Genomic DNA, 25,655 nt, shown 5'->3' on the forward strand with positions numbered 1-25,655 from the left:
ACTACTTGCTTATTTGTGCCGACAAAACTTTGTTAATAATCCCATACCAAACTACACATGTGCTGGACTTGACTCCTATCCTGGCCTAGCACCTGGGGAAGAGTGATGTCTTCATGGCCTTCTGGAAGACTAACAGGGTAGGGCCATCTGGATCTCAGATGTATAGTCAATTATTACTTTATAATATTAATACTCTAATTTGATGAATAAGTTATTATTGGAGATATATTTTTATCCTGCCTTTTTTATATACAGGTAGTCCTCACTTAGTGACCACTCATTCAGCAACTGTTACAATGTAGCTCAAAGTTACGATGGCACTAAACAAGGAAACTTACAGCTGGTCCTCAAAGCTGCAGCCATTGCAGCGTCACTGTAATCACAGGATTGCAATTTTAGCGCTTGGGAATGGCATGCAATTACAATGGTCCAGCATCCCACAGTCACGTGATCACTATTTGTGACCTTCACTGTCGGCTTCTTACAAGCAAAGTCAGTGGGGAAGCTGGCAGAAGTCGTGGTCACGTGACATCATGCTTAATGACCACACGAGATTTGCTTAATGACCACAACAGAAACTATCATCATAAGTTGGCAGAGTCATGTGATTGTTTGCTTTATGACTGTGTCGCTTAGCAATGGAGTTCCTGGTCCCAATTACAGTTGATAACTGAGGATTACCTATATAACTCAATGCTATACAATCTATATACTACACTATACAATCAAAACAAATCTACCCATTTAATAAACCCACTCAAATTTTAAGAGACTTGCAATCCTAACTCTTCATAAAATGCCAAGTTTGAAAAGATTCTTATGGAGAATTATGTCATGATTGTACCCAAGAAGCTTCACAAGGAGATTATTAGTTATTACTAGTACTTAGGTTTATTCAGAGAGGGAAGCTGAGGCAGGCCAAGCTACACTGATTGATAGGCTAAAGCAGCAGCAAAAGAAGTCCAGCCATTCAACCATTACAGATAGTGTTCAGTACCAGAGTCCAAGGGATTAATCAGAGCATACTGGTTTTGACCTTTAAAGCCCTACATGGCAAGGGGCCAGCTTATTTGAGGGACTGGCTTTCCCCAGTTACATCTCCCCATCTCATCAGGTCTGGCAGGAGAGGCATGTTTGGGTCCCATCCACCAAAAAGTTCCATCTGATGGGGCCTAGGAGACAAGTCTTTCCTGCTGTGGGACCTGCTCTTTGGGATATCGTCCCCCACAAGGTGAGGTTGGTCCCAACCCTATTGACCTTCCAGAAATCCCTTAAATGTGGGTTTTTCAGCAAGCCTGGGGAATCCCCTGCCAACGGGGAGCCCATGTGTTGGCTGCATCATGTACAATGTTCTGATGTATTCTTTTTTGTCACCTTGTTTTTTATTTATATTTATTTTAAATGGCTTTTGTATAATCTTTTAATTGTTGGTTTTATTATATGCCGCCCAGAGTCACTTTGTGTAAGATGGAGGGACATATACATTTGATACATACGTACATACATACATACATACATACATACATACATACTCTAGGCCAGGCCTGCACAACTTGTGGAGGGGAAAGGGCCACATTAGTAAATTAAAAATTCTTCTGGGCCACAGAGAAATACCTGGAGTGCCAATCAGCTGTTCTGCAGCTAGTGGAGCCGTAGAACCATTGGAGCTGGCGGTTGCAGCGGCTCTAAATTTACTACTCTTTAAAAAATGGTGGGCCACACTTAATGACTGCAATCAGGAGCGCCTGGATTGTGGTTATTGAGTGAAACAGTCATGTGGGCATCTCATTTAACGACCACTTTTCTCAACGATCTTGATTCCGGTCCCAATTGTGGTTGTTAGGCAAGGACTACCTGTAGTCACAGTTTGGCCTTAAAGTTTAGCTCTCCAGTGTAATTCTATATAGCATTTTCACTTTTATGGATCTGGAGACTGTGTGATAGTTCCAAGATCCAAAATTTTGATAACCCAGTCCAAAGAACTAAAAAAATGTGCTGAATCTTATTTTATATTATATAATGATGCAGCATAACCTCTTCCTTTTCAATTTCAATATGTTGCTATTGCCACCTTTCCACTAGCATGATTTGATAGTACATTTCTTTTAAAAAGTTTTAATTACAGATTATGCCACCACAACCCAAACAAGAAACAGGTTAGTAAAAACAAAATATCTAGCAGCATTAAGAGAAAATGAACTGGCTGTGTAATTAGAGACTCCTATAATTACGCAGGAAAAAAATCCAAAGACATGAGCATCTTTGTAAGAAATAACTAGAACAGTTTTGATACTAATAGTCAGACAAACCTACTGAAGTCTGTCTGATCATCACCATAAATTCTATCTATGCATTTGCAAACTCTCTGGTTCTATAGGTTTAGAATCAAAAGAATCATAGAATCATAGAATTATAGGGTTGGAAGGGACCTTGGAGGTCTCCTAGTCCAACCCCCAAAAGACACTAAAATGATTTGCATTTTGCAAGCAATATATCAAGCATGGGTGCATAAGAACTGAATTGCATAGTGTCATCTACATCGTTTAAAGTTACACTGGCATTGGCAAAGACATGAAGTAGAAGAACAACCCCCCCCCCCAATCAGATGGAAATCAGGAACAAAACCATCAAGGCACGATGTGAGAGCCTTGCTTAACTTTGGAATCCTCGATGGAATGGCAGTACCGTTAGTTTTGCAGATACCGCCTGCATGTTTTAAAAGTTAGTGGTAAAAGTAGCAAACTAAGCAGAAAGAAAATTAATGTATAATATTTAAAGAGATTACCAGAAAGCTGAGTTGTAGCTGGAAATCATATACTGATCTCGAGCTATGGTTGATTTAAAATAAACGTATTTTCAAATGCATGGATGGATTTACACTCCTAGGATAAAGGTAAGAAATGAAAAAATCCATGTGGCCAAAAGGTTAATTGTAATTCAAAAGATTCTGGGATGTTAATTTTTCATGTTTTTGTTTGTTTGAACAAAACATAATTATATAGTCCATGATTATATGAAAAATAATGCTTCCAAAATCTTGTGAAGTCTAAATAGAACTAAGTTCAATTAAATATGCCTCAAAGCTCTTGGCCCTATTTATTTGGGGTACAAATCCTTCTATCAGAACAGAGATTGTGCTCTTTAAGATATTCTAGCATTTAATTTATAGTTATGAGTCTTTTCCTTAATTTTAACTCTTATTAAATAGAAACAATAATGGAAGCATGCATAGAACAGAGTACTGAATTGAAGGAATAGCCTCCATTAAAGACCCTCACTTATATACTCCCATTAGTATATTACTTAGAGAAGTTCTGTTCTCTGTAGTAGTTTGCTCTCCATAATAGGAGATGTAGAGGCTGTCTGACTCCAAAGCAACTCTGGGCAGCTATGCTGGTCTGTGACTGTAATAAAAATTTGATTTGAAATCTGGGCAGCGTACATTAAGTGAAAACATTAAAGAAAACAGTAAAAAAACAGCAGGTAAATCCTGTGCTTCCCACTCATTCTGATACAAACATTACCTACAGAGCTCCACCAACACTCTACCCAAGGCCTGGGAGAATTGCCAGGGTTTTAAGGCCTTCTGGGACACCATCAATGTTTGACTTGCAGCTTAACAGAACTGTTTCTGTTATAATCTTGGTGGTTGGGCCCAAAATGTACGATTTACTTTTTAGACTACAGTAACAATATGTAAAAAATGTCCAGGTATCAATTGTTCCCAGCCTGTCGTCTTATTATAGGCAGACCAATAATGGTCTGTGAGTGCATTACCTCCAGTTGTGCAGGTGGGGATATTATCATCATAATTATTTCATTTTAGATATAGCAAACAGCATCTAGGGGTTGGGGGGGAATGTATGCCAGGTGACTTATGCACGAGTCCTCAAAAATAGGACTTTTCACTCAACCTGATAATGTAGAGGTCCCCATACAGCAATGTTGTCCAAACTTGGCCACTTTGAGTGGACTTCAACTCCCAGAATTCCCCAGCCAGCATGGCTGGCTGGGGAATTCTGGGAGTTGAAGTCCACTCATCTTAAAGTGGCCAAGTTTGGACACCACTGCCGTACAGGAACAGATTGGGATGACTGGCATATTTTCAGTATGTTGCTAAGCTTGGCTGTGTTTATACAACCCACTGAGATTAAATTTAATCATATCTTACTGCTGCAGTTCCCAAACTGCATCACAGCAACCCAGTGAACTCTCAGGGGTACCAGAGTTTATTTTACTACTTAATAAACAGGATTGTCCTAACTGTTCCTGGGGTGCTACAGTGCAGAGTTTGGGAATGGACTAGCACCACGAAAAAATTACTGAGATACTAAGGACACTGTCAACCAAGAAAGCTTAAGAACCTCTGGCTTACTAAATCAATCCACTTGTTCAGCTTTGTCCAGGACCCACTAAGCTAAAATATGTTTGGCTGGTTTGTGGTTCAATATGTTGTATACAATTACAGTATATACAATTACATTTACAAAATACATTTGAAATTTTTGAAGTATGTTGTATGAGTGCCCAACAATCATTTATTTTGATTTCTATGACCAAATTCCTAAATGTATTATTTAAATAAATTCTAACTTGAAATCAGAGTATTATACTAGTCTTTCACAACATGAGAACTATGTGAGTTAAAGTCCAACACATATGGAGATAACCAAGTTAGGAAAATTTGTGCCAACCAAAGCACAACCATAGCAAGTGTACTGTACTGTGTTTTCATTCGTTTATGCTTCTCTACTTTTTGGATTAGCTTTTCTTAGAACATTTTAACCATGGTTAGTGGAAAACCATATATCTTATTAAAGTAAGAATCAAATACTTTATAATTTAAGTCCCATTCAAGCAATACATTAATATGTAGATCTCAAGTTGGGCTGTGTAGCACTTCACATTTAATTCCAAAAATGCCAATTCAAGATAAAACAAAACAGAATTTTAATATTAAGAGCACCAAGAACTTGGAGGTATAGCAGGGGAAGTCTGATCTATAAATAACATTTTTGGAGAGATTACTCTTATATAGTTTATAAGAACTGAAGTTGTACTAACATGCCTGTTATCTTAGTATTTAGGAATATAAACACATATAAACAACTGGAATGAATTAGCCTGGAATGCTGTAATACACTTCAGTTGAAGTTTTATTTTTGAAAAGGGGGGGGGGGATTCTGCTCATTATATCTGTTTTGTTAGATTATGTTGAAAATGACATATTTGTAACGTACTGTGAATTTTAGAGACGTAATCAATGTTAATTTAGATTTTATTCTTGCATTTAATTTACATTTTAAAAGTAGCTAAATTGGGAATTTCATCTGAGTATTCCTGAAAAACTGTAAAAAAAGAACAAATTGTATTTCTTCACACGATATACAGATATTACACAATATACATAATATACATAATGTGTATTATATATACCATGCATTACATAATATACACAATATACATTGTGACTGAAGTGTTGTTTTCTGTATTCTCTTCAAAAGTTTGGCACAACAGTACATTCAAAAGTACAATGTAAGAAAAAGAATCCCCACAGCCGGAATATGCAGATATACCAGGTTGCTTCTATTAGGATTGGTTTCTTCCTAGAAATGCTGCTCTTTGCAATTATTACATCTTCTAGAACAGCTTTCAGTGCAATCCGAGGTGCTGCAGCCAAGAGATACAGAGGAAGAGCGCAATGTCTCATGAGAGCAGAAATTATTTCTAATTGCACATAGGGCTTCTTTCGTATATCAGGCACAGAATGCAGGAAGAATCAATAAAATCTACCCCATCTGAATTTTAAAAAGCCCCTAATTATTCCTTCTAAAATAGCATTTTCCACCCAAACTTTATATTGGAATTAATGAAACTCTCAACAGCATTAAAAATAAGAAACAGATTACATTTCTGAGGTACAAACCACCACCCACTGAATAAAGATAAAAATTCCGAATGATTTACCTGTGCTTATTGCACACTTAGAAAATACCAACTTATACGATTTACTTTGTCATTACTTGACACAAATATCTTGATTTAAACATAAATATAAAAGTCAAATGTTTTATATATACTATTTCTATAGCATTTAATTTTTATGGCTTCTAAAATTTTGTTTATTCACAGATATGGCAGTGCAAGTGTTCAGATTATAAAACTGCACACAAATTGTATATACATATATACATACACACAAATATATACATTCATATTAAGTAACATTAAGACTGAAACTTATGGACTATATATTTTATGTTCATGTCATAGACATAATACATATACATAGTCCAAAGTGATATAAACAGAGGAATACATGAATTCTTATACAAAAGAATGACCAAACTATTGCATAAGATTATTAGCATGTGTTATCTATGAATACCTGAATGCTATGTATGACCAACCATGAACCTTTCTTAAACATTTGAACAATATGGACTTGCTGGGTCTGCTTTCTTAACCCCTTTAATATGAATATAAAGCTACAGACTATTCACATTTACTTGGAAGTAAGCTCTATCAGAATAAATTACAACTTGCTTCCAAATTTTTGTAGGGCTGTATGTGTTCATCCATCAAATTACTGTTTCCATTTCAAAAGCCAACATTAGATATGCTAATAATGCAAGTTAGGAGCCACATCCATATAAATGATACTGTTGTAAAGTCAGCAGAGAAGCATCCTCAATACTGAAAACAAGCAGCAACGTTTTCTAAATTCTGCTCCACAGTAGGAATGTAAGAACCATATTTGTTGTAAAAAAGAACAAAGTAAGCCTACCCTGATTTTTAAAAAATGTATTCATCCAATTCAGATATTATGTTATCATGTAGAAAAGGGCAACCTTCCCAATGTCAAATGGATTTTTAAAAAAATACAGTTTTAATTACTAAATTTGCTCAATTAAGTTATTGGGGGAAGTTAAGTGCACTTTACAAGACTGCTTCTCCTTATACAATAGTGTAGTCTTCCTGCTCACTTTCTTAGACACTTGATCATCCAGTCTGATCCATATTTGTTAAGAATCTGGGGCCCAAAAGTCATGGATCTGCCCCTATAATAAAAGATTGTCAAAGGAATTAGATGGAAAAATATACACATTTTAAAATGGATTTGAAATACTAAATTAATTAGTGGAAAATTATTGACATATCAACACAGTTTTAAAATCAATTTAATTGGTACATCAATCAATTATTTAATTAACTCTCAGGCTCACACATTATTTTCTGTGTTCACTTGTCAACTTTTGGAAACCAAGTTTTGGCTCTGATATGCAAAATACAGAAGGAGAGAAAAAGTGTCATAACTAACAGAAGATAATTTATGCTTCATTCAGTTTCTTTAGAAGTCACCAATCAATCCAAGTCTATCCTTCACTAGGTCCTGATCAATCAGTTTTTAACTGGTTCAATCTCCCCAAGCTGCATGACTTCCAGAATGAAACAAAACACGTAACATGGCACAAAAATTTTACCCATGCATGGGAATGTTTAAAAATTAAAGTGAAAAACATACATATATTCTATCCTCTTATTAGAATATATTTTCATCCCTATTCCAGAAGATTGAACAGGCACACAAATATCCTTAGCTTTAATAAAACAGACAAACAGGTGGCCCTAAACTATCTGTAACATAGTTCATGTTTTCTCTTTTGCTTTTATTAATTGAATTAAAAACAAAGAAAAATAGACAATTTGATCTACTGTACTTCTTTGAGTATACTTGGAAGATCAAACATTCACGCATCCCCAGTGCTGGATTTAGGCATAAGCTAAACAAGCTACAGTTTAGGGCCTCACAATTTGCAGGGCCTCACAAAATTTCAGATTTTTGGGGCGGGGGGGGGCTTTTAGAATTTTATGTGGCTTTTTATGCGTACTGTAGTTTTTAAAATCTTGTGTAGCAATTTTTTATGTGTAGTTTTAAAATGGCTTCATATGTAATTAATTTAAGTAATATTTTAAGCCCAATTTTTCTATGTTTTCCAGTTTACAATGAAAAGAACATTTGAGAGCAGATACAAGAAAAAAAAAGTATTTTCCACTTTAAATACCTTGTTATTAAATCATTAAAAGGCATATATGTGTTTTCAGTATTTTTGTGGCGACCCAAGGTCCTGTTTTGGTATGCGTCTTTGTGAGACCTTCTGATGTAACTTTTTAACAAGAAGCCTCCAAGCTTTATATAGCTTTTGGTGAGGCCCCAAGCTATATAAAGCTTGGAGGCCCCTTGTTAAAAATCCGGCACTGCACATCCCTTTACTCCATTCCCCAGCTATTTTATTTCTATTTCTACTCCTTCCAGTTAACGTGCACAACGTATTCTTTCCAGAAAATTTTATTTCTGTGCCAGCTTTATAAACTGACAATATGTAATATTTTATATGAACATTTACTATAATTGCACCATACCTGAATAAGCTGAGAATGGTGTATCATTTGCTGCCATTTGCTGTACATTCTAGCAACTAAGTCTTTTACCTAGAGACAGAAAGTTAGAAACTGGTTGGAAGCTGAAGGGATGATTATTGCTGCAGGCCTACATTACTTTGGAGTATATTTTAGGAATACAAGAGGACTTTCTTTGGAAGAAATGAGGACAGAATTTTACTGCAGAATTAAAGACTGAGATTATTCCAAAGAAGTAGGGCCTAGGACAAGTCTCACGCACGTGACTCTAAGCGAAGTAGCACTTAACACAGTAAACAGAATATGACTGGCATTATGAACTACAGGTATTCCTTTACCTATGACCATTCGTTCAGTAACTGTTCAAAGTTACAACAGCGCTGAACAAATGGTGCTTATGACCAGAATTCTGGCTGTCCCAGCACCCCTGCAGTCACGTGACCATGATCTGGGTGCTTGGCAACCAGTTCGTACTTACGATCAGTTGCAGTGCCCCACAATCAAATGATCTCCATTTGTTACCTAGGCTAGCAGGGAAGGTTGCAAGTTGCTGGGGTAAGTCTCCCTTACCCATGCACCCTCCCCCAGCCCCTCTGTGCTTGCGCTGCACCAGCCACTTGTGCATCCTCCCTGACCCACACCACACCTCTCGCGCACCCCCTCGCACCCTTGCACCCCCTCCCTGAACCTGCGCCTCTTGTGCACCCTGACCCCCTCTCACACCCTCGTGCACCTTCCCCCGTGCACCCTCTTACCTGCCAGCTGGCCTGGGACTTGCAGCTTCCTGCTGGCTTCCCCACTGACTTTGGTTGTGGGGAGCCAGCAGGAAGTTGCCTCACCTAACAACTCTGGGATTCGGTTAACATCAGCAACCAGGACTGCAGGGATTGCTGATGCTAAGCGATGCAGTCGCGCTTCACGACCATATCTCTTAGTGATGGAAATTCCGGTCCCAATTGCTTTCATCAGTTGAGGATACCTGTACTTTGTGAAATTAAGAGTTGCTTTTAATTGTCTGGACACATATCTGTTAAATGCCCTTTCCATCAATATTAGAGATCAGAAATGGAACCAACAACAAAATGTTTTAATATGAAGTTCTATTTTTCTCAGTTGGCTGAAACAGACAGAAGGAGGAACAAAAATTTTTTTGCAAACTGGTCTTCTGTTCAGATTTTAAATACTTAAATCTATTTATTTATTTAAAAGATTTGCATAGCCATTCATCTTATATAGCATAACCCTGGGAAGCTCACAAGCAATAATAAAACAGTAAAAACAGTAAAAAAATATATAAAACCAACTCAAAAAACCTCCAGGTGGCCCCAAACACAGCACATCCCCACACATCTTGTTTAATACATCTTATGTACTGTTTACTTTCTGTATATTGACTGAAGCCAGACGTGACACCTGAGAAAGAAATGAAGTTTCCTACTTGTTGATATCCAGATCTTCCATCGCTACATGTGCTATTTTTTTTGTTAGATTTTTACATCTACTACCATTCCTAAGAAAGTAGGAACTGGTAGAAAGGATTCAGAATCCAGCATTAAATACCATAAAAGAATTTGTATGCCTTGATCAAGGTAAGCTGTTATTGTAGAGAGAAATTTTAAAATACAAAAGAGGATCTTCAAATAATGCATCTTCTGGGGTGAGAAAAGGAAAGGCAAACTCACCTTAGTTCTGTAAAACAGTCTGACATCTTCCCTAATATCACACTTTACATGTTTTTCCAGGGTGCTACAGAGTTTCAACAGCCATTTCTAAAAGAACATTAAAAGTTTAGTTCAATTATTTCAAACAATTGTTGCTACAGTTTATAAGTGTAAATTATATTAATATTTCTTCTGAAACTTGTTAAGTTGCAATGTATTTTACATCTGACTTTTTAGTGCTTTGTAATGTGATCATGTCATAGATGATTACAAATTATTTAGGAATTTCTATTCTGCCTTTCCACTTACAAGTAGTCCTCGCCTTATGACCACAATTGGGACTGGAACTTTCATCACTAAGCAATGCGGTTGTTAGCGAGTTGTGCCTGATTTTACTACCTTTTTGCCACAGTCATTAAGTGAATCAACATGGTCGTTAAGCAAATCATGAGGCCATTATGTGAATCCAGCTTCCCCCATTGACTTTGCTTGTTGGAAGCCCCCTGGGAAGGTTGCAAATGGCAATCATATGACCCTGGGATGCTGTAACCGTCGTAAATACATGCTGGTTGCCAAACGCCCAAATTTTGATCATGTTATCACAGGGACACTGTGACAGTCATAAGTGCGAGGACCAGTTGTAAGTCACTTTTTTCAGCACCATTATAACTTCAAATGGTCATTAAACAAATGGTCATAAGTCAAGGACTACCTGTATAAAAATCCTCAACCCTAAATGGCTTAGAGGTTGGCTCTGTAAAGGACTGCCTATCTCAATATGAATCAGACTGGACATTACAGTTAAGTTCTCCTATATTATTCACAAACTGGGATATACTACCTTTGGAATTATGATCCCACCTTTCTACTTTACAAAAGGAGTCAAGAATTTCTGCTACAGTAGGCCTTTTCAGTTTGAGCTAGTATATTGTGGTGTTAACTATGATATTTAACTTTTTCATCACCATGCAGGCAAAAATACATTGAAATAATAATGATAAATACTAATACTAAATAATTTCCTGCCAAATTATTTGCAGGATTCAAGCCACAGAAAAGATTTTAGTTTTTATTTTTATTTATTTATACATCACATTTATATAGCCGCCCATCTCACAAAGCGACTCTGGGCAGTGTACAATTAAAATAACAAGTGAATAAAAACAGGTATTATAAAAAGATAAAAAGTTATTAGAATAAAAACATCACAAATTTTAAAAAAGATTTTAAAAAAGATTTTAAAATATACAAACTCCACAGAGAGAGCAGAATATCAATTACATCTAAGAATGTCTCCGGTTCCCAAAGACCTCCAGGCCTGATGAGGGACTACCTAAATGATAGCAGGGAAGGGGTGAGCCTCATTTCAGAGGGGAGAATGTTCCACAAGGAGGGAGCCACGGCAGAGAAGGTCCGCCTCCTGGGACCCACCAAGGGCAAGTCCCTGGCCGATGGAATGCATAGCATACCTTTCCTGCCAGATCTAATGGGGCAGGCTGATGTGATCGGGGAGAGGCGGTTCCCTCAGATAACCCACCCCATGCCACGTACAGTTTTAAAGGTCAAGACCAGCACCTTGAATTGGACTTGGAAGCAAACCAGCAGCTCATGCAACTTGCAAAACAGAGGTGTAATGTGCGCTCTTCTAGGAACACACATAACAACCCATGCTGCTGCATTCTGCACCAGTTAAAGCTTCCAGATACTCTTCAAGGGCAGCCCCATGTAGAGCTCATTACAGTAGTCCAATCTGGAGGTGACTAGGGCATGAGTGACTGTGAGCAAAGCCTCCTGATCCAGGAAAGGGCGCAACAGGCGCACAACACGAAGTTGTACGAAGGCCCTCCTAGCCATGACTCCCACCTGCTCTTTGAGCAGGAGTTGCAAGTCTAGGAGGATCCCTAAATTGCGCACTGGGTCTGTCTGGGGCAGTGCCATCCCATCCAGCACCAAAGATGGTATAGTCCCAGAACCAGCAGGACCCCGAACCCAAAGCCACTCAGTCTTGGATCATCTCTCCAAAAGCTTCTACCTAAAAACTGAAATCAAGCAGACCTGGAGAAAGGCCAAATAACAAAGTTCTGAAAAACACATGAGAGAGATACAATACAATATATGGGAGCATCTAAGAGGCACTTTTTTCTGAATTGTTAAAGCAGCCATATCATTTGCAAGGCTCCCATAACTGCATTAGAAATTGTGGAGTCCTTGGTGCTCTCTGAGCTTGATTGTTTGCTTGCAGACATTTCATTACCTAACTAGGTAACATCATCAGTGCTAGTGAGTGTGGGGTGCATTTGTATGCAGTGCATTTGTACTTGTTTGAATACAAACACACTGCAACAACCTAGAACACCAGAAAAAGGAAACAGACCACCTATACAACATATTCCAATAAAATGGATACCCACACAACTTTATCAAAAACGCCTGACCACTCAACCCACTACAGCACAACCAACACATGCTATGAAAAGGATAACACTGCCATACATCAAAAACATCTCAGAAACAAACAACAGACTATTACAAACACATGGCATCACCATAGCACACAAACTAACTAAAGCCCTCCAAAACATCTTAAGTAAACCAAAAGTAGCCCAAGAAAAAAAACAGGAGTCATCTACAACATACAGTGTAAGGACTGTAATAGCCACTATGTAGGACAGACAGGCAGAAGACTATCAGAGCATATCCATGAACACCAAATAGCAGTCAGAAGACATGATGAAAACTCCTTAATCTCACAACACATGGACAGACTCAACCACAGTTTCAACTGGGAAACCATGAGCATCCTAGACCAAGCTAAATCCAAAAACACTAGGAAATTCCTGGAAGGTTGGCATTCAGACACATCAGCCATCAACAGACACATAGAGATAAATCACATTTACACACCATTCAAAAGAGACAATAAAAAAGCTAAGGAAACAAAAAGACCAGAACATGTCCTCTCCAGCAACCAACACCCAGATAAACAAGGATTAACACAAACAAACCATCAAGCAGAAAACAATACCCTAATCAAGGAACAACCAAGGAAAAAACCACACCCTCACCAACACTGGCAGGGCAAGCTACTGTATATAAACAGGAAGCAAACCCCACACTCACTAGCACCGATGATGTTATCTAGTCAGGTAATGAAACATCTGCAAGCAAACAGCCAAGCTCAGAGAGCGCCAAGGACTCCACAGTTCAATCCTGAGCTACCTATATTTTCTTCTATTGGCATTAGAAGTTGCTTGCATTTTGGTAATATACGGTATACATTTTGATATAGTCAATGTTTGCTCTTTTCTAGATTTTGCTCCATGCATGAAACATTGTTTTTAGTGGTTTTTAGTGGTTTTTAATTATGATGTTTATTTTATTGTTAGCTGCCGAGTCATGTGTTGATTGGGTGGCCATATAAATATAGTAAATAAATAAATAAAAATATATTCACCTGAATGTGCTTACAGCCCTTTATGACAGCACAAACTCTAATTGTACAGATTTCACACTGTATTCCATTTTATAACGGAATTCACAACTGAATACCCTTCTACAGACTTCCTCATTAACAATGGAAGGTCAGTAACTGCAGCCTGATACTTCACTACTATATTTTCATGAAAGCATGAAAAAGGTTCAACAATCAGTATAATTCAAGTTCTAAAGTTGGTTGCAAACATAGCCATATTTTGAGCTGTCCATATACAATATATTGCAAGAGATCAACTGGGTCTGCATCACTAATTTTCACAAAAAAGCTGCTACACAAATCAAACTTGCTTACATAAACTACTGCTTATGGAAGCTTCATCATCAAAGATTATAGCAGCATCTTTAAACTGGAAGTCTGTTGTTTATATGAATAATGCAACCCTAGTCAAAATCCATTGATCTCCAAGCCCCAGTACATATATCTTCATGCAAAAAACTTCTACATGTTATGTAGGAATTTGAGCAAATTACTTACTCTTTGATTGGAATTTGTACGCTCAGAATTGCTAGCTTCCCTAACCAAGTGAAGAAGAACATAAGTCAGGTAATAGGCCTAGAAAAAAAGGAGGCAATATTTAGTAAAATGGTTACTTAGAAAAACTATTAAGTTTCTGGGTCTAAGGATCTCATCAGTTGTTTTTCTTTTTAGGTAATTCAACTTTTGAAGACCTTCATAAAAGCGTACATAGCCCAGACATTTACTGTATATCTCAGGAAAATTATTGCATATTAAACAAGTGTTAGACTTGAAAGTTATCAGTGCATAGCCAACAACAGCAGATTTACCTATCCTACTCTATTTGGGAAAACATACAATTATATGTTGAACTCTCAACCATCTTCAAATAGTATAACAACATTTATCTTCCTAAAACACAAGTTAGAACAAAACATGTTTATATTAAAAAAGGAAGGAATGTCGTCAAAAAAAAACTACACACATTGTGGGTTCCCACACTATTTGCATACTGGGACTTGTGTGTCAGATAGATTCTTTGGCAGTTGCTTCAAATGGAGAATAATCCTTTTCCCAGGCATAAATCACACAGAGTCTTCTTAACAGATTTATTGAAGTGAAAGGAAAAGGGTTACAAGAATGTCAGCAACTAAATAATTTACCATTTACTTTTTTCCCCCAAAGCAATCTGTTCCAATAAATAAAAGAGGAACTAAGAAAATTCTTGATTAACCATAGTTAGATCAGAGAGCCTCAATCTTAATATCAACATTTATAGATTATTCCTTTTCAGTGAAAGAATTTTCTTAAGTGAATTCTCCAGTCCATTAACATTACTCATATTCAGTCTGCTTCACCTAGAACAGCAGCCTGGTTATGTGACCTCAAGACCTTTTGAAATATGAGCACCTTTTATATCATCGACCATCACAAATATAGCTTACCACAGCATATCTTGTCTAACTCTGCTTTTAAAAAGACAGCAGCATATTACCTGGGGCTCAGATTGAGAAAGAAAAGGATTTTTAAGACCATCATGATGTTCTGAAGTTTCTGACAGACTCTTTAACAGATTTGAAGGTTTCATCTTCACTAGCTCCTCACATAGAAGGGACATCTATTGGGAGATTAGAGTGCAGTACAGCTTACATTATGGCTTTTTTCAACCTTGAGAAGAACTACCTTACATCATTTTAAAAACAAAAATACCACAGCATAATCTCATGTAGCAGGGTCTTTTTCTCAAAATGTGTATGCATGCAGCTTCTGAAACCCTGATACCAGGAATAAAATAGGAGGGACTATCATAGCAAGAGGAATCAAGCTATATGAACACAGCAGCTCTGAGTTTAAATAAGGTAGATGCAGATTATACTCCCCCTTAATCTAAATCTTTGAAAATCTCCAGAAGACACATAAGAATCCAAACACCAGCCCTGAACAAACTGTGTCTGCAAGTTTAAATAGAAGAAGTACAGTTTCTAGGCCATGTTTAGCCCAGCAGGAAATGTGGATGTAGCTTACAAACTCTCTTCCACTTGGTACCTGCCCAATCTTCTCTCCCCTCAGGGCAGCCTGCTGTCTGCATTTTCTTCTTCTATTTCTTTCCCTTTCACTTCCTTTCTGCTCAATGTTTCTACTTTTTCCATTGTTTTTCTCTGTCTCTCTCTAATTCCCCTATCTGTTCCCTGTTTATTTCTTCTGCGTCCCTAAATCACTCCGACTTGCCTTTCTCCACAATCTCTGCCCTTTGCCATTCTAAATGCTGTGCCTTCTTACATCTTGCACTCACTCTGTACTAATAGTAAAATAAGCTGCAGCATTGGAGAGAGGAATTCTGCTGCAGAAGTAAATACAGAGTGGAGTCTATACCTGTGTAGATTGGAGAAATTAAACAATTAGAAATATTAAAATAATGAATATAAATAAAATATACATGTGAAATATAAAAAATAAAATAATGTCTCATCCACTTTCAGGGGTAGTTCTCAATTTGCTATGCAATAGTAGGTGCATGAAAGTTGTATGACACTGAAAGAGAAGTAATTTTTTCGTCCCAACAAAGAAATGGAGGAGACATGAATTAACAGGATGGAGAGATTACTAATGGAGTTTATACTCTGCCAATGAGCCCTACGCCTCAGCAGGTAGCAGCAGCACCAATCCAACCCTGGCAAAGTCAGCCCTGGTTACTACATTGGTAGGAGACTACTTGCGGATTCTAGGGCTGCAGGCTAAACTAGGAAGTCAAAAAAACATCCAGAAGAAAGCCAAGCAAAGTACCTCCACAGCACGTCAAGAAAGTTACGTGCACATGTTTAGGAAGTCACCAACAACTGAGCTAGACTCAAAGGAGATTTTATTTTAAGAGAACAATGCAAGCACTTAGACAGATGAACTCAAAAAACTAATGGGAAAAAAACCCCTCCACTGAGAAAACAAGTCTTAACTCCAGCAAACTACCATTCTAATGAAAGAATTTATACTGTACCTGTTCATCATGGTTACTGGGTATTTCCACATGGTTTTTAAGAAGCTTTAGGATTATTACCAAGCTAAGATGTTGTTTTATTTGTCTAGAAGAATAAAGTTGACATAAACGTAAATATATGAGCTATTATAATTAGGTGCTTTTTGCATGAATTCTGATAGCCATACTGAGTGGTACTGCCTTAAAAGTTTACCTTCCACGGGTTGTCCAACTGGGGACAAACTGAACAAGCCACAACAGATTATGATGGTGGTTGGATAGACAACTTATTGCCGAGGATAACTCAGACATCTTCTTAAAAGAGAAAAACAAATGTGTTAATAGAATTTGAAAACAATTGCTAAATCCAGTATCAGTATGTATGCAATTGTTAGACAATACATACAAATATTTATTCTCTTTAAAGAATATTCACAGCATGTGATTGTGATAGTAATAAGCAAATCCTATCAAACATATTTACTGAGAAAACAAAAGTTGGCTATCATCATTACAGCTTAAACTGTACCTCTCATAAGGCAAAAATATTTCCATTTAAGGCATCTAGTATCAGTTACTGGTAAATGATTTAAACTACATTTGTTTAGGTACATCAGTTCCACAAAACATAATTAAACCCACTAATTATATTCGCACATAATATACAATTAGGGTTTGTTTAACATCAGTTTTGCAGATGAACAAAATAATTATGAATTTTATAGATCATTCTTAGTTTGTTTTCTCCATTAAACAAAAATCCAGTCTGCATAACACTTTTAAAATTGGGTTTTGCTGCTAAAAATAAATTGTGGTTTCTTTTGGGGAAAGGTTTGCACATTGTGGTACTCCAAAGTTATCAGGTAGTATATACATATGAACATTAGAGCACATAATTTAAAGAAAGCCTAAGATTAATCGATGCTAAGAGTTTTTATCAAACTAAAAATTGAATCTTCTCAAAATGCATTGAGTCTTAATGCATTGAGCAAAATGCATTGAGCAAATGCATTGAGATTGAACTTATCACAAATTAAGTTACCTCAGTATCCCAGTCTCTGATATTTTCCAACAATTTTATAATAAGGCACTCCAAGTCTACTAGTGGAAATTGCTTCAGCTCTGTTTCCAAACTCAGTTTAAATAGTAGCAATAGCAACATAAATATTTCTCTGTCCGTATATTCTTCTGGGCACACAGTTATACAGAGTCGTAGAAACTTAAGGAAGGAAAAAGGGAAATAATGGCTTTAAACATTTTTAGCAATGTTAATGTGTGTGTATATATATATTCTGAATGTGTCCTCGGTTCTAGTGAACTTTTTAAGGATAAAAAATTACATACTGATATTCACTGAATGATTAAAAAAAATCTTTAGCATGCCATTATAGAACTGGCAGCAAATACAAGTCACAAAAAATCAATATCCCATCTTCCAACTAATATTTATAGACACATAGCTTAAAGGTATCATTTGGAGCCTTATTACAAGTAGTATTTTAAAGTACTCATATGTTCCTGATAATTTCTTCTATCTCTAGAGAAATGTTTTCCTGTGCATCTTGAACTATTTTTGCAGGAAAATTCCAGCTACAACTAACAACTTTCATGTAAAGCAGACATATCCTTGCACTCAACAGAGGACTTTTAAAATCAAGGCAGCATTCTTACCTTTGCTATATTGCAAAGATTGCTCTCTATTAGAAGAAAGAAAGTTGTTGGGTTTATACAGATGTCTCCGTTCGATTGTTTCCTCACAGTTACATGCATCTTAGACCTGGTTAAAAAAGAGACTTGCTTGCTATATATATAATGAATAAAAATATTTATTACATATTTTTATTACATATATTCATTCACCTATGTAGCCTATTATGAAGGGACAACCTAGAAAGAATATTCTGTAGCTCAAGGTTTCAGGACTAATGCTTTTTGCACACTGTGGTAGGATGAGGGCCATACTGTAGCAGGCTTCAGATGCATGGTAGTCTGAGTTTCAGAAAAATCGCAAAAACAAAGGCTTTAGTGATCTTTTATGGTAAAGTAACAGGATATTTTTTTAAAAAGTGACCACTGTGGAGTCCTTGGGGTTCTCTGAGCTTGGTTCTTTTCTTGCAAACATTTCATTACCTGGCTAGGTAACATCTTCAGTGCTAGAATGGGATGGGGTTTGCTCTGTTTATATACTGTGGCATGCCCTGCCAGTGTTGGTGGGGGTGGGGGTTTTGTTTTATTTTTCCCCCCTCTGGTAGTTCCTTGATTAGGGTATTGTTTACTGTTTGATTGTCTGTCTGGTGATAATCTTCGGTGAGGAGCTGTTCTGGTCCTTTGTTTTCTTTTCTATTGTCTCTTTTAAATAGTGTGTAGATGCTGTTTATCTCTATGTGCCTGTTGATGGCTGCATTGCCTAAATACCAAGCTTCCAAGAATTCCCTTGCATTTTTGGATTTAGCTTGGTCGAAGATGCTGACAGTTTCACAGTTAAAACTATGGTTAAGTCTGTCCATGTGCTGTGAGATTAATCTTGCAAGAGAATTCTTGGAAGCCTGGTATTCAGACAAGGCAACCATCAATAGACACATAGAAATAAACAACGTCTACACACTATTCAAAAGAGACAAAAGAAAGGAAAACAAAAGACCAGAACATCTCCTCACCAGCAATCATCACCCAGATAAGCAGAGATTAACTCCAAGGTTACTACCAGACATACAAGCAGTAAACAATACCTTAATCAAGGAACTACCAGAGGAAAAAAATAGAACAAAACAAACCCCCCACCCCCACCAACACTGGCAGGGCATGCCACAGTATATAAACAGAGAACAAACCCCATTTCATTCTAGCACTGAAGATGTTACCTAGCCAGATAATGAAACGTTTGCAAGAAAACAACCAAGCTCAGAGAACCCCAAGAACTCCACAGTTCAACCCTGAGCTACACATATTCGCTTCTATTAGTGACCACTGTGCTAAACCAGAAGTGTACCACTTTTTGCAGGGTAAAGGTCACCACTGGACTTTGAGTGGTATGGTGGGAAGCACACTCCCAAAAGTAGGGTGGGCCAGGACAGAAACTAAATTTGACTTAATTCACAATTATATTTAATTAAAATGCAGTTAATAGGAGTACTCCAAATTATTAGTGATTTTTCCTTTCAGTCACATGAAAAATTATTTGGTGGCAAATTTTTGGACAGGTCCTGAAGACTGCATGTCACCCTAATTCTTCAGATTATGACCTTTTGCTAAATACTTACATTATATTATTTTCAGTAAAGTTAGGCTGATACTTTTGTAGAGGAAATAGCACATTGAAGGAACTACCCATATTGATTAACACAGCTGTTATATCAAATAATGATGGAATCCATGGCTTTTGTTGGTTATTGTCATCAGAAACTGCAGAGAAAAAAAAGTGACAATTTTCTCTTCAAGCCAGAGAAACTGAGAATGCAAGCATCAGGAGTTTGCTTAAGAATAACTATGTAATTTCTGAATATAGTAAGCAGAGCAGAATATAGTAAGCAGAGCAGATATGATATGATCACAACATATTTTTCAGATTACAGCAATTATGTTTCTTGAAGCAAAGTATACTTTCTAAAGTTTTTTCCTATCATTCTTGTACTTCTCCTCTACATAATGATATTCAGAAGAGCAAATATCTATAAATAATCAGTGTTATAAAACTGAGAAAGTGGTTGAAAATATTGTATCTGCACAGAATATCTTTTAAATGGTATATTCTAAAGGCCCCCAGTCTGTTTTGCTATCAGTTAATTGCATCAACCAAATTCCAGTTTCTTTACAGATATATACAGTATCTCTATCATTACATTTTTACTGTACTGATAAATCTATCATATATCACCTAGAATAGGAATCCTATCAATCACATTACTGTATTTTTAGATTAATCTGTTTAAGTTAGCAGCAAAATTTAATCAAATTTCATTTGAATGAGTTATGTAGTAAGTAAGGTTACAAGATCTCAAGTTTTAGTTCAGATACTTACCATTTCTAATTGTTAGTATCATCAACATATCCAAAATTTTTCTTGAAAGTGAGCTATCTGGATGAATTGACATCATCTATTTGAGAAAAACAATATTTAGCAAACTAAAATGTATTTTTTTACAGATTTAGTTAGACCTTAATATAGCATCTCCTAAAACTGGGATCAGCAACATGATGTCTTTGAGTGCCATAGGAAATTGCTATGACCCGATACACCCCCCTACTCCCATTACTTTGGAAGAATAAAGTAGGATTTGAAATTTTCCCTGGAGCATTCCTAGCCAGCTAGCTAAGTTAGTGAGTGTGTTCTACCTTTACTTGTTTAGGGTTTTTTTGAGAGGAAGATAGTTTTTCAGTGTTTTACAGATTAATTTTTTTCTTCCAGATTTGCTCTCTGTGTTTGAGAGGATCATTTTACTTTTTCATTTTGCTTTTGAGAAGTTGGAGTTTCTCAAAACATCACCTTTTTTTCTGTGAAACTGATGTATCGTGGTACTGCCTGGAAGCAAACATATTGCTTGGCATCAACCTTTACTTTGTCCCTTGTGAGTAGACAGGCCTATTGTAGCCACGGTGCCTATAATAATTCATCATATTTTCAAATGTGTTCACAATTTAAAAACATGAGAAACACCTGCTTCCTCACAACAGAAGATAGTGATTTGCTAAATGATTTACCTTCTTTTTTTCCTGAAACAGAATGTTCAAATTTAGTACAGCTATAAAACATTTTTTAATGCCATGCTTATCCTTATAGAACCCATTTTGATGTGGGAATAAAGATACGGTAGATTACTAAAATGAATAGTTTCTTAGACTGGCCTGGGGTACTTTTGGCATTCCTACATTCAACATGTAGGGAACAGTCTATTGTCCTAAAATAGTGGGAGGGAAAAAGAACAGACAAACAAATGGAAGATGTGAAATGCAAAGTATCAGATTTTTAGCATTATTGAACATAATCTCATAATTCTTTTCTAAATGAAGTAAAGCTAAATGAGACTATTCATTCTGTATGCTAATGCTGTTCTTATTAACACTGTAACATGGCAGCAATACTGGCTAAAACTGTAAAAAAAAAAAAAAGGCACCCCCCCCCCTCATTTCTTGGATTTGGCAAGTGATCAAGCTCCAGCAACTAAGAGTCAAGAGTGGGGAAGTGGAAATAGGCAATGCAGAAAACTAAAGTTGTGAACTAATTACAGTTCATATTCATTATGTATTCAATTACATCCATCCAATGCATAATAAAATATAACTTACCTGAAACATCCATTTTAAAATTGGTACAGGACAAGAAGAATTATGGTAAGTAGATACAAGTAAGCCTTCAATAATTACAAAAAGCTGCTGTGTTATTCCCCATCTGCAGAAACAACCACAAACTAGGGATCAATCTGGTATCTTCAAATTTAGCCTATCTATTAACATTCAAGGATTCAAAACAATCAAACTCAGAAAGCATCTATAAGCTAGGAATGACTTTCCAAATTTTGGGGAAAAAAATAATATGCCAAGAGAACAGGGACTACATTAAAATATCCATTCTTACCTAACAAGATATTGTTCAATCGGATTTTGAGGATGAAAATCAAAGTTTCTCAAATCAAGATTATTCTGGTTGAAGATTTTCCCAGCATTCGCTATTTGAAATATGTTTTCTCCTGGGTGCTGGTCAGGAATGGCATCATGGCTGAATGAGTATCTTTCTATAAATTCTCTGTAAGACAAAATTATATCTGGAAACATACTAAAGAGAATTTAAAGAACAATTATTCTGAATGTTAATTCACCTCAATTTATTGGCCTGGCTGAGATTTTCACTTAAATAGCATGTGGGCAACCTATATACAGTGGGGCAAAAAAGTATTTAGTCAGCCACCAATTGTGCAAGTTCTCCCACTTAAAAAGATGAGAAAGGCCTGTAATTTTCATCATAGGTATACCTCAACTATGAGAGACAAAATGGGGGAAAAAATCCAGAAAATCACATTGTCTGATTTTTAAAGAATTTATTTGCAAATCATGGTGGAAAATAAGTATTTGGTCACCTACAAACAAGCAAGATGTCTGGCTCTCACAGACCTGTAACTACTTCTTTAAGAGGCTCCTCTGTCCTCCACTCGTTACCTGTAGTAATGGCACCTGTTTGACCTTGTTATCAGTATAAAAGACACCTGTCCACAACCTCAAACAGTCACACTCCAAACTCCACTATGGCCAAGACCAAAGAGCTGTTGAAGGACACCTGAAACAAAACTGTAGACCTGCACCAGGCTGGGAAGACTGAATCTGCAATAGGCGAGCAGCTTGGTGTGAAGAAATCAACTGTGGGAGCAATAATTAGAAAATGGAAGACATACAAGACCACTGATAATCTCCCTCGATCTGGGGCTCCATGCAAGATATCACCCTGTGGGGTCAAAATGATCACAAGAACGGTGAGCAAAAATCCCAGAACCACATGGGGGGACCTAGTGAATGACCTGCAGAGAGCTGGGACCAAAGTAACAAAGGCTACCATCAGTAACACACTATGCCGCCAGGGACTCAAATCCTGCAGTGCCAGACGTGTCCCCCTGCTTAAGCCAGTATATGTCCGGGCCCGTCTGAAGTTTGCTAGAGAGCATTTGGATGATCCAGAAGAGGATTGGGAGAATGTCATATGGTCAGATGAAACCAAAGTAGAATGTTTTGGTCTAAACTCAACTTGTCGTGTTTGGAGGAGAGAGAATGCTGAGTTGCATCCAAAGAACACCATACCTACTGTGAAGCATGGGAGTGGAAACATCATGCTTTGGGGCTGTTTTTCTGCAAAGGGACCAGGACGACTGATCCGTGTAAAGGAAAGTATGAATGGGGCCATGTAGCGTGAGATTTTGAGTGAACACCTCCTTCCATCAGCAAGGGCACTGAAGATGAAACGTGGCTGGGTCTTTCAGCATGACAATGATCCCAAACATACCGCCCGGGCAATGAAGGAGTGGCTTCGTAAGAAGCATTTCAAGGTCCTGGAGTGGCCTAGCCAGTCTCCAGATCTCAACCCCATGGAAAACCTTTGGAGGGAGTTGAAAGTCCGTGTTGCCCAGCGACAGCCCCAAAACATCACTGCTCTAGAGGAGATCTGCATGGAGGAATGGGCCAAAATACCAGCAACAGTGTATGAAAACCTTGTGAAGACTTACAGAAAACATTTGACCTCTGTCATTGCCAACAAAGGATATATAACAAAGTATTGAGATGAACTTTTGATATTGACCAAATACTTATTTTCCACCATGATTTGCAAATAAATTCTTTAAAAATCAGACAATGTGATTTTCTGGATTTTTTCCCCCATTTTGTCTCTCATAGTTGAGGTATACCTATGATGAAAATTACAGGCCTCTCTCATCTTTTTAAGTGGGAGAACTTGCACAATTGGTGGCTGACTAAATACTTTTTTGTATATATATAGTCCTATATATATATATACATTCCAATATATAGTCCCTTTATACTTCCTGTGACTTCTAGCTAACTTTAGAATATCTAATAAAGCAGCTACTATGAAAAGAAAGAGGAGACCTTTAGGAGTTAGAGCAACCCAGAGTTATGCTAAGTTCATGTACTGTACTAAGACACAGTTATGTATGTATATATGTATCTATCTATTTGGTTTAGAATGTTGAACTAAATCAGTTCTGGCTTATTGAATAGCATGATTACAACAAACCATGGCTGAGCATGATGCATGAACTCAGATACTGAATGACAATGTACCCAAACAAGTATAATTTAAAAAATAATTAGAAAGCTAAAAAAAGGGAGTAGACTACAGAAGTCAATATGACAGAGTATTTCACTAACTGTAACAACATAAAAAAGCAACTAGTACACTGAAATCAGAAGACCAACCTATGTTCAGCAGATAGTTCACCATCAGTAGATTGATCTTCAAGTGGAGAGTTTATTTCAGCTATCCCTTTGACTTGCTGTAATTGGTTCTCTAGTTCATCTACCCTGAAATGAGAGATAAAACTTCTTTCAAAAGAGTCTTGACCTCTGATTATAAAAATAAACTTTACAGCAACTTTAAATATTTGCAATGTTATTCCCTTGTGAAGAGGTCAGTCTAATAGTTTGTCTGTTATCAGAACCTGATACAATAATCTAGAGTAAATTACTGAATTTCACTGAAACGTATATTTTCTTTAATGGGATTTTGATAAAATCAGCTGTGCAATCAACCTAACAACTGAAATGAAAAGTAATTGCCTGGGACTGTTAAATGATAAGGCCATTCCCTCCCCTTTCCCCCACAACAGATATCACAGCATAGCAGCATTATCCATGATTATCCTTTTAAAATAAAATCTGGTAGTCATGTCACTATATAGTCTACAAACATACTGTAACGTGATAGATGTAAGCACATTTCTGGTCATAAAATAAAAGTGCTAAAAGACCCATTTCAGTGCCACTGAAAATAGTAAAACAAGGTTGTCTGCTTTGAAGTGGTAGGACAATAACCTGAGATCACTTTCAGGTACAGAAAGGTGAGAAGATGGGCTGTACAAAGAAACTGGGAAACTGATCTTCAATTTTGCAGGGAAAATTATTGCATTAAACAGCTTCTACAACACATCTATAATGTTATTTGATTCATATATCACCTCTGCAACTATCACATAATTTTAATAACTAAATGAAAGAAAGGTGGCATATAAATTTAATAGAAGATAATACATGTAGCTCAGGGTTGAACTGTGGAGTCCTTGGTGCTCTCTGACCTTGGTTGATTGTTTCATTACCCAAGTAGGTAACATCATCAGTGGAGTGAGGGATTAAGCAGGGATTAACACCAGATGAACAATCAAGCAGAAAACAATACCCCAATCAAGGAACTAACAAGGAGAAAACCACACCCCCACCAACACTGAGTGAGCAAGCTACTGTATATAAACAGGGAGCCAACCCCACACTCACTAGCACTGATGATGTTACCTATCAGGTAATGAAACATCTGCAAGCAAACAGCCAAGCTCAGAGTGCACCAAGGACTCCATAAACTTAATACATTAAACTACTACTGAGATTCTGGTAGCCTTTGCTTTAGTTTATTACTAATTTTACTGTCTGGGAAAAAAAA

General features: G+C 36.9%; 1 protein-coding gene across 4 annotated transcripts in view; it reads right to left on the bottom strand.

The window, feature by feature from the left end:
• Window positions 1–4,512: 4,512 nt before the first annotated feature.
• The window catches only part of SLF2 (SMC5/6 complex localization factor 2), a 57,279-nt gene continuing 36,136 nt past the window's right edge, over window positions 4,513–25,655 (bottom strand). For 2 of the 4 annotated variants that reach the window (XM_088131754.1, XM_088131755.1), the window contains 14 exons: window positions 24,422–24,526; window positions 22,077–22,244; window positions 21,788–21,890; window positions 20,523–20,598; window positions 19,765–19,906; window positions 18,176–18,281; window positions 17,547–17,723; window positions 16,719–16,819; window positions 16,526–16,610; window positions 15,029–15,151; window positions 14,053–14,130; window positions 10,104–10,190; window positions 8,425–8,493; window positions 4,516–7,061 (listed from right to left, as the gene is read on the bottom strand). In XM_088131754.1, coding sequence (XP_087987880.1) covers window positions 7,026–7,061; window positions 8,425–8,493; window positions 10,104–10,190; window positions 14,053–14,130; window positions 15,029–15,151; window positions 16,526–16,610; window positions 16,719–16,819; window positions 17,547–17,723; window positions 18,176–18,281; window positions 19,765–19,906; window positions 20,523–20,598; window positions 21,788–21,890; window positions 22,077–22,244; window positions 24,422–24,526 — 1,456 coding nt within the window. In that variant the 3' untranslated portion in view covers window positions 4,516–7,025. Of the gene's footprint in view, window positions 7,062–8,424; window positions 8,494–10,103; window positions 10,191–14,052; window positions 14,131–15,028; window positions 15,152–16,525; window positions 16,611–16,718; window positions 16,820–17,546; window positions 17,724–18,175; window positions 18,282–19,764; window positions 19,907–20,522; window positions 20,599–21,787; window positions 21,891–22,076; window positions 22,245–24,421; window positions 24,527–25,655 lie in introns of all 4 variants that reach the window. The other 2 variants (XM_088131756.1, XM_088131757.1) reach the window with 2 other exon arrangements.

Source organism: Python bivittatus, unplaced genomic scaffold, assembly GCF_059951505.1.
Source record: "Python bivittatus isolate LINGU-HERP-01145 unplaced genomic scaffold, Pbiv_v1 ctg000980_np1212, whole genome shotgun sequence".
In the NCBI taxonomy this organism is placed as follows: Eukaryota; Metazoa; Chordata; class Lepidosauria; order Squamata; family Pythonidae; genus Python; species Python bivittatus.